This window comes from Pempheris klunzingeri, chromosome 1, assembly GCF_042242105.1.
Source record: "Pempheris klunzingeri isolate RE-2024b chromosome 1, fPemKlu1.hap1, whole genome shotgun sequence".
Lineage (NCBI taxonomy): Eukaryota > Metazoa > Chordata > Actinopteri > Acropomatiformes > Pempheridae > Pempheris > Pempheris klunzingeri.
Window position 1 is genome coordinate 14,608,775 of NC_092012.1, and position 14,842 is coordinate 14,623,616.

General features: G+C 41.9%; 1 protein-coding gene across 3 annotated transcripts in view; it reads right to left on the minus strand.

The window, feature by feature from the left end:
- The window catches only part of sbf2 (SET binding factor 2), an 87,651-nt gene that overhangs the window by 24,770 nt on the left and 48,039 nt on the right, over positions 1-14,842 (minus strand). For all 3 annotated transcript variants that reach the window (XM_070833813.1, XM_070833804.1, XM_070833820.1), the window contains 4 exons: positions 10,204-10,272; positions 3,102-3,272; positions 1,332-1,603; positions 132-304 (listed from right to left, as the gene is read on the minus strand). In XM_070833813.1, coding sequence (XP_070689914.1) covers positions 132-304; positions 1,332-1,603; positions 3,102-3,272; positions 10,204-10,272 — 685 coding nt within the window. The remainder of the gene's footprint in view (positions 1-131; positions 305-1,331; positions 1,604-3,101; positions 3,273-10,203; positions 10,273-14,842) is intronic.

Below are 14,842 nucleotides of genomic sequence, written 5' to 3' on the forward strand. Positions count from 1 at the left end.
AATCAGCTCAGAGGCCTCTGTTGCTGTTGGCCCAAGCTGAGAATACACACATCCAAGGGTTACTCTGTATAAAGCTGAGGGAATTAGGGCAGCTGTAGAGTGTGAATGAACACTGTGAGTGCTGCATGTACCTGGTATCATGCTGTGCAGGCTCTTGATGTGTTCCTGGGTTACTCCACTCTCTGTGCACACCTTGTCAATGAAGCGAGCAACAAACCTGACCACAGAGTTGGCCACATCGCTGGTCTCAGAGTCCTCAAACCCGCTTTCTGTGTCAAAGCTCTCAGCGACGCTACCAGCAATGCTGTAAAAAAAAATAAATAAAAATGTTGACACAATGAAAATGAGAAAGGTCAAGTCCAAGAGGAGATCTGATCTGAGAGCTGAGAGTTGTGTGTTGACAGAAATGCATTTGAGGATGCACTGTGATAAAGAGCAGTGAAAGCAAGAGTGATTTGCAGCCTGGCATGAGCCAAGTGTTGATGCCTGCATCCATCGCTTAGACTCTATTAGCCAAGAAAAATGTTTCACATGAGATGGTGATGCAACCTTCCCTCTGGATTCACAAATAGTGAGTGATGAGATCCAAATGTGCTCTGTGACAAACAAACAAGTCTGGGGCAAAAATGACAGAAAAAATAACAGATAATTTCCACACAAACAAATTCTTGGCTGCAGCATTTCTATCTTTTCATCAGAAAAAGAAATAAAACACCAGAATCAAATAGCACCGTTGTGTTCTTGCTGCAATTTGGGAATAAAATGTAAAATTAAGAACTAAACATTTAATGAAGCCTCTTAAAGAGTATTTGGTTACAGAGCCTGCATGCCTTTTATTTCTAAGAAAAGACATACATTGGGGATCTTCCCAGACCTCCCATTCTACACTTACTGCAGAGAGCCGGAAATCACTTCCACTGCTATTTTGTTTGGTTTGGGTGAGTACGGTGTAGCCCCATTAAAGACACCCCGAGGGTTTTTAATGTCCAAACAGAAGTATATGAGCCTCACTCTGTGTTGTGCAGTAGCAACGTAAGCCCACAGGATGGATGTGGGCCGGAAACAGGAGAGGTACTGTGTTCCATTTGGCTGAATAGGAAGGTATCATGTAGACTGTGAGTTACGCCACAGCCACCCACATACATATCATCACCTTATTAAGAGAGCTACACATACTCCCAAATCATTAAACCTTAACTTGAGGTATCCTCCAGATAAGAGTGATTGTTCTACCTGACAAATACTAAACAGCTCTGCTTGTGAAAGACAAGAGTTAATTACATCTTTTCTCTACTCAAACAGTGAACCACATTATGGTGTGCTCTGCTGACCTGTTTGTGACGATGCTGTTGCTGCCGCTCTCCCAGTCAGCGACGGGGGCGTTGCGGAGCAGCTTGTTCTTGCTGGTGTCCAGAGGAACTAGCAGGTAAACCATGAGGCTGGCGTAGTGAATGGCCTGGCTGAAAACAGTGCTCTCTTCATTCTTCACCAGCTCCTGCTGCTTCTCCTTGCTCAGGCTGGGCCATGAGCGCAGCTGCTCTGCCGCTAAGTCCATGGCTGTGTGCTCCTCATCTCTGCCTGCTGAAGGTGTGGGGCCTGCATCCTGGACAGGTCAGAGTAAACACTTGGAGTTTGATAGAGTTTTTAGGTTTGACTTTGTAAAAAAACCCAAACCTAATTATATTACTGTGTATTACTAGCAAGAGAGTATTGAATGATTTTCCCCTTTAAGGTTTAAACTTATTTTATTTGGGTATTTTGGTAAACTATTCTGTATTTCACAAACAAAGAACATAAACAGAATCAATACAAAGAGCCAGGTATTTTCTGCCTTCATCTGGGTAGCAGTGGCAGCAAAGTAGTGCAGGTATACCTCTGCCCATCCACGGTTTCCAGCTCCTCCTGAGGTATACCATGGCGTTCCCAAGCCAATGAAGATATATAATCTTTCCAGCATGTTGTGGGTCAGCCATCCTACAGAGGAAACTAATTTCTGCCATTGGATCTGCAATCCCATTGTTTTGGTCACAACCCACGACCATTGGTGAGGGTGGAATGTAGATACACTGGTATAGCTTTGCTTTCCAGCTCAGCTTCCTGTTTTCCACAACGGACTAGTACAATACCAACATTGCTACTGAGACCACACCAATCCGCCAGTCGATCTCATATTTTTTCATTTTACCCCAAGACCCTGTGATACTTGAACTCTTTCACTTAAGGTAGCAACTCCCTCCCAACCGAAAGGGAGCAAACCACCATTTTTCAGCACAGAGCCATGGCCTTAGACTTGACTCTCATTCCGGCTGCTTCACTATAAACTGACTACAAATCCCTCCTATGCAAACTGAGGGTCAATGTCTGATGAATCACATCATCTACAAAGAGCAAAGATGCAATTCTGAGGTCCCAAAACAGGACCCCCCTGTGCGAGCTAGTCCATGAAAATCACAGTTTCAGTGACGATGGACAACCCTGGTGGAGTCCAACATCCACTCAAAACACTGGACACAGCTGTCACTCACGTTATACGGTTATAAAAGGACCGCATGGCTTGTAGCAACGGCCTTGGTGCCCCACAAGACGCAAACTCCCAGGACCCCTGCAGTAATTATGTAAGGGTAAAGAGCTGGTCCACTATTTTGCAACCAGAAGGTCGGAGCCGTCTTTTAGCATCCTGGCATAAACTTTAAGAGACTCAGCAAAAACTATAAATTCTGTATTATCTTGTGACCCCTCCGGGTTGAGAGCAACTGTTCACACACACATTACACAAAAACGAAGTTGGAATTGTGTCTTCTTTGCTAATGTGAATTAAGTATATAATATGTCAGAAAACAGAGATGTCCATCTTAATTTCCTGAAGCTCAAAGTGTCTTTAAATGTCTTGCTTTGCACAACCAAAAGCCAGTGGTACAGCAGCAATTGAAAAGCAGAAAATAGGGCATTTTGACATATTTGTTTGAAACATGACCAACTATTATTATTAATGCTCCATTGTTAAGTCTTTTCAGTGCATATGTGGTTTAGAAATAATGGGATTAAACAGACTATTTATGAAGTCTTACATGGGATTTACATATATTAGTCAATTTTCTTACCTTTAGCTTGGCAGTGATGGCCCCTTTCTCCTCTGGGGTGTTAAGATAAAGGGCTCGAATCTGACTCTGGACTTCGCTGTAGAAAGTGGCCTCCCAGAACTGCTGGTTGGTCCATATGGGATGGTCCTGAATGCAGGTGTAGGCAAACTGGTTTACCCCTGCAGCCAATTTCTGCAAGGTAAAATGTGGTTCAGAGAGTCAGGACAATGAAAATAAGCAACATTAAACAGCTGACTATGCCTTTGAGTAGAAAGGTCTGTGGATATCGGACCAATACTGTATGCTCATTAGTGAAAGGAAAAAAAACCAAGTCATTGTGATTCGCATCCCTGTTTCTTTGATAGTTTATGTTGTCTCCCATAGCAATAGATAGAAACCAGATGCTGGATTGTCCTATAATAACAGTCTCTCTTATATTATTACATTGCATTTCTTCTGCGATGATGATACTGCCAGCTGCTCCTGCCTAGAGTCAATACATCCCCTGCCTGTAATACTGGATCCTAACCACTGCAGCACTGCACTGTGTGGGCAGCCAGAGTTGGTGCAGGTTTATTTCTCATTGAGTATTTCCAGCTAGAAGGAATTTAGGCTGCAGTGAGTGCCCTTTGAAAAGGACTTTGCCAGAGTACCGGGGAGAAATGGGAAAACAAAAAACAAGTGAGCCGTGGGATTTAACGTGAAATCAATCACTCCTTGAGAGTCGTAACTTTTTAACAGATAACAACCCCTAACGGAGCAACGGACCACCCCTCTTTCCCTCTGTGTCTCAATATATTTGGAAGCAGTGCTGTTATTTTTCATTGGCGAAGGGCTAAAGACTAAAGCACCTGCTGCTTACAAAAAGCAGCAAAAGAGAACATACAGTGCTCAGCTAAAGGCATTAACGCCAGTCCATACCGTTCTGTATAACACATACTGTAAAGACCACAGGGCAAAGCTAGAGAAACAATATCACACCACAAATAACACAGAAGCACACAGTGTGCCAATAAATGGTCGGCCACAAACCAACATTCACCAACCGGCCGTCTCCCTGCAGAGTCTGAAGGCCATGTGTGAGGCTCAAGTCTGTTATTTGATTAGCTTCTGATTTCTCTCCCCTGAGCCTGACACAATACAGTGGTTTCTATTATCGCTTCATAGTTTCCCTTTGAAGGACGAGAACTGGAGGGGTTACAGTGATTATAACAGACAGAACCAAAACAGCTCTATTCCCAGTGTGATGGGCCAGGATCCAAGAGGGAAGAGAGCCGGTAAGACAGGCGGCGAACTGAGAGCCAATGCCCACACAGCAGCTAACGTTCAACACTGTTGACATGCAGGTCCCAGTTACATGAGCTACTACTGTCTTCAACCTTGAATATGATTCTGTTATATTTAGTTTTTCACATTTGCAACAGAATTGAATCATTTTGTACAGCTACAATTAACTTGCATAAAACTGAAGTCGACAGAGGAAACATTTTGACAAAGTGAAACATGCTTCAATACGTTATTACACAACAGCGGAAGCAATTTCCTGCTGCTCTTCTTCTACCATTAGATGAAAAAAATTAAACGACTTTTTCGGGAAACGTGATGAAATGAACTGTTGAACTGCTGAGTTCAACAGATTTTCATCGGTTTTCAAGGTGTTTCAAGAAAGAGCCTTGGATATCCTGTTGGCTAATGACAGAGGCAAACAAGAAAAAAAATTCAATTAAGGAAACCATGGGAACAACAGTAAGCAACATTTCAAGATATAAACAACAGTAATTTCTATATTTCTGTGGAATTGCTATGTCACACACTTTTAATGGACTTAATGAGTTACCAAAGAGCATAGAACATGTGGATAAAAGTGCAACACACTGCAGTTTTGACTCCTTTTAACCAAACCAAATAGGTGTGAGACAAACACCAACAGTCTACATGGGGGGGATGTACTCAGACACAGTGGTGCTTTTAGCTAAATAATTCTGTCAGCATGCTAGTATCTTCACAATGAAATAAGCAGGTATAGTGCTTATCATGTTTATTGTGTTGGCCTGCCAATAATTACCAATTAGCCCAAAACTAAAGTACAGCTGAGGCTGATGGGAATATAATTACGTTTGCAGGTAATTGGTTATAAAACAAATTATTGCGCCAACTGAAATTCTGACCTGATGGTGGCGCTAGAGGAAAAGTGAAGCGATCACCAAAGTGGTTACAACCGAAAAACTTACGTTTAAGAGCAGGAAAGTTTAAGCTGCCTGGCTCTCCTGCAGGCTTTGCTCAGTCAGTTGTTTCTAAATTACACCTCACCTCTCAACTATAAATCCACCTTCTTTCCTAAACCACTCTCCCTAAATAAAGATTTCACCTGAAATGAACATGTGGCATGCCTGAGTGCACTCAATCATCAACGTAAGGACGATATCAACATGAGCCTGTTTAGATTAATGTTTTTTTCCCCTCCATGAATAGAGACAATTACACGATTAGGTGATGATTTGCTATTATCTGCGGAACCAAACACACCACCTTTAATTGAGTATATGGGAATTAGGCCAGAGAAACACTGGATGAAAGGACAAATCTGCTGTGACTAGAAACGCCTTCAAGAGAGGCTGTAATGTAACCTACCCTGTCACTGTTCAAGCTAAGAGACTTAGAGCCTGTGAAATACATGGTCTCCAGACAATTCCAGTCAATCATATTCATAAATAAATAGTGACAAATGCAATAAGACACCCTAATATAGTAGCACAACAACACCTTTCTGTCACATGAGTGTGTTATGTGTCTTGCCCCAGATGTGTGTGTGTGTTTGTGTGTGTTTGTGTAGGGGAGGATGTGTGCGTGATTTGTGTTTGCTGTGTATACCCAGCCTGGCTGTTCTTTTTTGACTTGTCAGATATGTGCAGGTCATTTTGACCGAGGTCATCTCTTCCTAATATGATAATACACGGAGCTTACAGAGACATTCACAAGACAGATGGGCAAGGAGGAGGACATGGAAAGAGAGGAGAGAGGAGATGAAAGGGAGGAGGAAAGGAAAGTAGGAAGTGAAGATGAAGGGGAAGGAGGGAGTATACCACTATCAGACCCATCCAGCTGTGGGACTAGTAAAGAGGAGGAATGCAGGGTTGAGGGTGAAAAACAAGCAGAGAAACCACAAAGGGCGACAGAGAAGACAAAATGTTGTGTACAGGTCGAAGGAATCCGGCTATCGGGATTTGAGATCTTGTTTTGAACTCTGGGACATGATCCCAGGGTTCACAGTATGATTGACTGCGGCCTCCAAACATCAGCTGTGCAGCCATACAGCATCACACATGTCAACTGTGTCTCTCTGAGACTGAGAGATGGTGCATGTTGTCACTGAAGGGTGCGTATACTTGTAAGCAGACGCTGAGTGAAGACTGCTGCAACTGATATGTCACCAGCCTTGGGGCAGCAACATTATTTACAAGTGTTTTGGAAGAATTCATAGCATTCCTGAATTGTAGACACAAAAACAGTCATTATTTCTGGACAAGTCCTCTGTGGGAATGCATGCATGACCTGTATACAATCCATCTCTGCAGTTTTTTTTATATTCCTACCATGAGTCAGGGTATTGTGAGGAGAACTACTTGCTTCCTGAAACCATGAAAAAATCTCTATTCAAACAATGTATTTACAGTATTCAGTCACCTAAAACAAACAGAGAAAAACATGCTGAAAGTCAGATTAATAAACAAATCCATCATGGCATCCACGTACAAGTAACATAAATGTTCCAAAACAAAGTAAACATAGATACGGTAAGTCAAGAGCTGGACATTTCTGAGATATACAAGGGGTCACGCAGTACGTCATTTTCCTCGCAGAGACGTGGCGGAGAAGTTCGACGGAGCGAGCTGCCAAATCCCCCCATGCATAAACTATGGTTGAAAGAATGCTAACAGTCAAGTGTTCTTGTTGTGCAAGTCATCCAGAACTGTGTTTGGGTTTTTCACTTGTTGCTGTAACCAACCTCTGTTTCTGTTTTCCCTCCAGCAGAGACATTCACTCTGGTGACACATTCAAATGTAAGATTGCAAAGCCCCCGAACAACAACAGACCCAGACGTCAATGACACCTGTTCGTGTCCTGATAAACCGACCCCCTCACTATGATAATGAATGCCAGAGGAACCGTCCGCAGATTAGAGAATCACAACAAAATGCAAAACCTCACCTCTAACCAAAGGGCCAATGTACAAAGGTTGGGTGGCATTTAGATAAACTTTACCTTCACGGGCCAAATGACACTATCCATGCATGATTTAAGCCAAAAGATATTTTGCAAATCAGTTCTGCCTTCCTTCTATCTTAAATCTTAACAAGCATCTGTCAAATATAGCTCCAGGAGTGCTTTAGTTTAAGTAAAACATTCAAGAGGGGTCAAGCTGTGAGGAAACCAAAGAAAGTAAAACAGCTGAACATAGAATGTGGGTCAATAACATAAGCTGTTTAGTGTCACCATACTGTATGGCCAGTAATGAAACTAAACACTGTCTGTCTCCGTCCAGTAGATTCTGGGAGCAGACAGTGGCAGTGGAAGGGAGCTTCCCACGTTCTCCGACCTGGAGACTTAAGGGCCATGGGGACAGTACCACTGTAAGCATGAACAGCACAGTGTGAGCCTGCCAAAGTCTGGCCAAGAATACCAAACAGGGACTTGACCAATGTCTGACTCCTGAACTTGAACCAACAGTCTTTAATGTGTGGAGCCAAGACAGAGGAAGACAATTTTTTACCCGATGTTTGGCATGCAGTAGCCAAAAACATTTTTTAGTTGTCAAAATAAAAGTCAAATTATGGATTGCTGATTTAAAACAAAGAAATTAAATAGCAAATCTGGCTCTGACAATGAGGTTCAAGGTAAATGTCAACATGCAATTAAGTGGGTCAGTGCAGGATTCGCGGTTTTGAGCAGATCAGTAATTTGATTCACAGTACAAATGACCTTCTGACTTTCAAATCATTTTCCTACTGATATTTACTAGTAAGTGAGTCTAACACAATGGAACAGTCACATTGCAGCATCACACTTCACTGCCATGCCACCAAACCACTTCTAAAGTATCTTCGGTATTAGACTTGTATGGAGTTCAATATCAGTTCAGCTACGTGAGATTAGCTTTAATAAAAGGTCTCTTATCCAAAACATGTTTCTTTGAAATAAAGGAACAAATGCAGCATGAAAATAATGTTAGTAGGTGCTACATGCACACACACACAAAAGAATACAACAGTCAAAGAGCGGCTCAGTTACTCTCGCATACTTTTCATTGACCTTCACTGTCTTGTCTGGTCAAATTCAAGGACTGGTTGATCATTTACTGTATAAAATATTCACAGCTGTTTGAAGAACACACAGTCACTGTATTGTATAAGCCCTGGCCAAGAGACCATGCTAACGATCTCTCAGGGGTCGGTATGTAAGTTTAGTTAGAGTAGAGACTGTGGTTGGTGAGGGGGTTCTGAAAGACGGACTGGATATTGGAAATGCTTGGAAAAACAACGGCCTGCTTTCCAAGCTCAATATGTTCTGCATGCAGCAGTGTCATGTCGCATATTGCTCTGTGTAAAATCATGTTTCATGTTACCAAACTTTTAACGCTGCATTTTGTAACACAGAAAAGTCCATGATGGATCAGTTGTGAGATATCAGGACCATGTATGCCTCTCAGTCCACACCCATGATGACAGCTGCTGAGATGCTCCATTACCAAGTTCTGTTTTTCTCACATTTTCACTGCATGATCCTTGCAATACTAAACCAGAGATTACAGAATGATTTTGGCAGATTCCCTCCTGACCTCACTTTACTTTTCACCCTTTGGGTGAGGCAGGGCTCAAGCTTGTCACCAGTTCCAATCATCTTTAAATAACATGGAAAAAAGTGTTGCCTTCTAAAATTTCTGTTCCTTCTAATTAGCCATCACTACCAGGCTAAAGTCATTTATAATATTGTTACTAAAATAGCTGCAAACCTTTCTACTGTGTCATAATTGTGACTAACCATTAATTGATATCTTAATGAAAGAGACATTTCTTTTTAGTGGTGTTTTCCTGTTATAGGGTTTAACAAGTACGTATTAAGCCACGAGACACTGAAATAATTGATTAATTTTAGTGACCCTGAAGAGAAGCAAGAATAACAACATATAGGACTTATCTAAGAGTGTTACATCAGCCTGTGGCTTGTGAACTGCATGAGTCATGTGGTGGCAGAGAGCGGCCCAGATCCCAGTCCAGCCCATCAGGGTATGGCACTCGGGTCCAAGAAAAAGCCACTGCTGACAGTTGTGTCTGTCCCCATAGCAACAAGCAAGCTGTGGGACATAGTTGTGGTAAATAATACAGCTACGCTGTGTTGATAATGGGTATGGAAACCAAAGGGCATAGCCTGTCCACTACATTTTGGTACGGAGGTTTTAACATTCTGCAAGGATCAGAAAGGTCAAAGGTTGAGAAAGCCGTCCGTCCTCTGTCTTTTCGATGCCTACGACCTTCTCTATAATGCAGCATTAATTATAGCCTGACAGGTACTAGATCTTTTTAGGCCAACACCAATATTGATATTTGAGTGTAACAAACATCTGACAATAATTTAAATTATATTACAATATATTAACACATAATGCACAAACAATTTCATAAGGATCCCTTCAATTTGTTTTTTTGAGAGAACCAGGACAGTGATCGTACGCGCTGGACATTTTACAGTTGAAAAATAAAATTGTATGAGCCATTTGGTGGACAAACTTTGTACTGGAGAAAGTGCTTCTAAACTACCTCAAATATATCTGGCATTTTTGTGCTGACATTTCTTGTTATACTGAAGTATCTACAGAATGCTAATGTTGGCCACAGACCTTGCTGTGGCTCAAACTGCAGTATGTGCATGGCTATAAAAACCACTGGGGGATGATGAAAAATATCTGCGTACATTTTGAGGTTTTTTTGGCTGCAGTGATCTTTTGGATGCTACATTGACACTGTGCACTTGACCGAGCAGTGGTTTGCATGCATAATAATGAAAATAAACATAACAGAGGAGTTAAACTGAACTCACATACATCCTTTTTAATTTATTTCCTTACCCTGTAAAAGACTGTTGACAGGGGCAGCAGTGCGGCGGCCACCGTGTACTCCTCTGAGCTGGAGCAGTCCTGCGGGTCAAACAACAGGGGAGCAGTGAGAGCTGGGCAGGACACAGCAGGAGACATGTTACACACCTTTTTCACTGGAGCCCCAAAACGAGAAACACAGGTTTCCAACAGAGAGGTCACACACACGGGGGTCAGAGGGGACTCTCAGCTCAAGACATTTCTGAAGGAAAACCTTTTTGTCACTGCAGTCTATTTTTAAAATACTTTATTCATTGCTAAGATATGAGAGTAAACTAAATGTCTTTTAGGATGACTGATGCTCTGCTGTAAATCAGCAACACAGAGATGGGATCTGGGGAGAGCACTGGGGGGGCAAAAAATCCATCTTCAAACGTAACTTCCTGTTACATAAAGACACTCTGTCCCATTTAATGTCAGTAGGACGCACAAAAAAAAAACGTCTGCCAAAACCACTCACTCAGTTCTGCTCCACTATTGGTACATATGCTTTCAATAGCCTTATATAATCTAAGCCTTGACACAATAGTCAGTGTGCTCCAGTCTTCAATTTACTGGTAATTTTATGTTTTACATTCTTGAACTAGATTACGGTGCAAGTTTCACTGAAGAAACTTGCAAGGCGTTGCACAGAATTGAGTCATGACCATAAAATGTTGTGTCCATTTATTAAGTAATCATGACTAGTGAGAAAGCAAATTTAATTCTCATTTTTAATTTTGGGAATAGCTGGAAAAATCCCCTTATTGGCTTTTACACACCACGTCGAAGTGTTTTTGCATTTGGGATTGTTTGAGGTTTAAACAGGCGGCGCTTAATGGTACTTTTAAGAGAATGGTATTAAGATGAATAGTACGTTAAGAGGCTCAGAGCAGGGGACTTGGGGGCCCAAACAAAACTTTTCTTTCAGAGATCACAGGGAACTATGAGAACAGGAGAAAAAGGAGAAAAGGATGCGAATTGGACTTAAATGTACTTAATTCACAGGAAATTGGTACTTATCCCTGGTAAGCTTTGTTGGGATTTATTTGTTGAACTCTGTAAATGAGAATGGCCAGAGGAAACTTGATTTAAGACCAAGTACAAACAATAGCACTGGTTCTGACCTTGTGGCGCACCTCATGACCCTCAATGGGACCTCATACATGTGTAAATAACACAAATTTTCTTTCTAAACAACTCTCTCTTTTTATGTCACCCAAAAATGCAAAAACACACACATACAGAAATCTCAAGTTTGTTACTGAGTTTTTCTAAAACTATACAACATAAAAGCAGTCTTTAATTTTGGCGGGACAGATAGGGAGAAGACTGCTGCAGTTTCTGATAGTGGTCTATTATGGGGGGCCTCTGTTACTGCCATTCCTAGAAAAAAAGAAACACACACACACACACGCACGCAAGAATGTACAACGGGGAGAAAATGTAAAACACAAGTTCCACAGCTACACATGAAAGCCTAGCACCCCCGTCGACTAAGCAACATAGTTTCTGTTTTATTTTTCTTGTCGCTAGTGTTTTTCTTTGGGCTGCGGTAAAATGTTCCAGCTTGGAGCGGCACCAAAGCATTGTTTACCGGCATCCTTCAGAATGCTGCAGGTCACAGGAGTTCATGGACCCCGGTCAAAATAGAACAACAAGTGGAAACACACAGGTAGAAAAGTGTGAATGATTAACAAGGGAGCGTTATTCTGACAAAAAGAGCGACATTCAGTGATGCGTGTCATCGGTTCTTTGGAACAGAAACGTAGGACGACAAACATTTTCGGCACCACAGCCACAGTCATGCTTCAGAGCTTTGCCCAGTGGCTCATCTCATACGAGGTAGACATTATCAGGTTTACTTAAGCCACACTTATCGCCGACGGATAGGCTAAGTGACAGCTCATGAGATTTGGAGGTCAATGAACAAAGAATACAGATAAGCAGTAAAATCTATAGCAGGTCTGAGATTTCAGTGAATGAAAAGTGAAACCTGAGAAGTAGTAGTATCACATGAGGAACAAAGGTAAAGGTGCTGCATTTAGGACTTCATCATTGTCATGGAGCTGAATAGATCCACATGGTGCAGGGTGGGGAACATATGTTAGCTTTATTTAGGATTTCAAGAATCGAGGGGGAGGAGGGTGTTGTGCATCCCCACATTTTCTATTTGCGTGGACACCCTGCTGTCTTCCTTTCCTGCTATTATTTACTGTATATCTCACCATTTTCCCAATTGAAGCTCAGCAGGAGCCATGATAGGCCATGATGACTAACACAGCTATTCTCTCAGAAATGTATAGCGAGCAAAAACAAGAAGCCTAAGCATGTGACAAAAACGATAGAGGATGTGAACAAACAGCAGCTTCCTGTGTGTTCCAGAAAAGTTAGCTCTTTCCAGGAAAAGCTGTGAGTTGAATCGACATTCATGACATACTATTATGACACTTCTGCAGCTAAAGGAATTCTTAAACTAAGAGTTTTTTATTGTTAACTGTGGCTTGAATCACCAATAGGAAGAGGAATGAGCCACATAGTCGGTCTCTCTGCTGTCCAAATGAGCAACAAACACAAATTCCATAGAGAAAACAGGAAATTTGATTAACACAGATGTACCTGGCCATACTGGTGGACATCCTAGAGAAACAGTTATCTGTACATGGGAATGATACCCAGCGCAGATTCCCAGTGACCGTGTTACGCAAAGGCAGTCCATCAAAGCCATTGAGGCAGACAGGGGCCATGTTCTCACAGCAAGAGACTTATTTATGATGTACATAATGTAAAAATGTGATGAACTCATCTAGTCACTATTAAAGGAGATGTTCAAAGTGATGAAAGCGCAGCGGCCAGCCTGTAGGCTCCAAGGGAGACGGAGGGTACAGGCTCAGTTGGTAGGCGCACCATTTCATAAGCTAACAGTTCAGCAGTCTGTGTTTCAGACAGAACAGTCAGATAAAGTGCCTCGCTCTCACCAAAAACATCTGTGTGTAACGTGTGTTCTTGCACACTGTTCCACATCGGACCGTCAAGCTCAGGATCATGCGGAACTCATGGACTCCATGCTGTCGCAGCCGCTTCCCATGGACCTCCCGCCCTAATCCCCTCTCACAGTAAACTGCATTTCAGAGTGTGTTTTTGAGCACCATCATGAGGCCCTGGGCCATGAGAGAGCAGAGCACAGAGGGCTCATAATCCTATCTGACAGGAAATGGTTGGGATGCCAGGATACATCCACAGCAGGACTCATTCCCCCACATGGCTTGCGCAACGCTCACTTCTAAAAGCTGGAGCACTGACCAAAACGCGCGCGCAGAGACACACACACACACACACACACACACAAGCAGACAAATAAATGGGCAATTAAGTCAAATACCTTCATGAGGGTCGTTACTGCGCATGATTCATGGCAGAGAAATAGGAGGGTTACAGCAGATGTTTAAACAGGAAAAATGCATCACTTCTTCCGGCCGTATCGATTAATTCCAGAGAATATATCAACATTTTTTAAAGTATTATAAAAACATGTTAAGAAAGAATAACAAATGAACAAGTTCTGACAAGGTACGGTATCACCTGATTCTAATGTCCTAACCTTTGACCTGTTATACATTTTTGTATTACATACCGCTTCCTGCGGCTGTGCTCCCCTGCGAACCTTTCTGATTGCATCCAGACAACAGAACTGTCACTTAACCTGATGTTGACAGTTAAACGATAAATGTTTGAACGATAATTGGCCTTATAATGATGTCATTGGAAATTAATCTGTCACATCAACATGTATGCCAGAAATCCCAATGAGGCAACATGCTGTCATTGAACAAAGAGCAAGCAACATTTTTTACAGAATAAGTCACTTTGGCTTTGCTAGGCTCAAAGGAGCCCTCTTTCTCTCTCATACACACACACACAAAAGTAATATCATTTTGGGGTTCTTACATGGCTGGGCGTTGAAAGAAAGGGCAGTGTGCTGAATATGAAAGTAATTACTGGCCCTGCAATTTACTATTTATACTCCTTTCACAGCTCAACTGAGACAAGTCCCTCACAACCGAGCTGAGACCAAGAAATGAAAGCCAGGAACAAATATCTGGCTCTCATCTTGAAGTATAGAAATGACAAAAAATGCACAATAAAATCTAAAAAAAACAACAACAAACCAAAACAAAAAGCCATCAGAAAAAGGCTGACTATATTTTATCCCACTTTGTGGTTAACTTAAGCACACGCCACATCAAATCTCTTCTCCACGTGTAAAATGATTACTTTTTTCCACGTGAGGCTGTGGATCGTTGGCTTTTCAGCAGCATGTCAGAGCAAAGCACGGGAGTCAAGTCTTTAAATTTCACTTGGAAACTTAAATGTAAGTTAGCTAAGGCAGCTAGCTAGTCTTGTAAACAGCAGATAAGGTACAGATTACATCTGCATTTTTCCAGATGTGCATAACAATTACCTGTTGTACAGAATCTGTCCTTAACAAAATAAAGACTGTATAATTGTAACTTGCATTGTGTCATGCATTTCATATTCATCTCTTCCCTGAAGTTTGTATTTTTCACCATTTTGTGTTAAAAACATATCACTCTTCTGTTCCAACAAAAGCTTACATATCAGGATCTCTTTT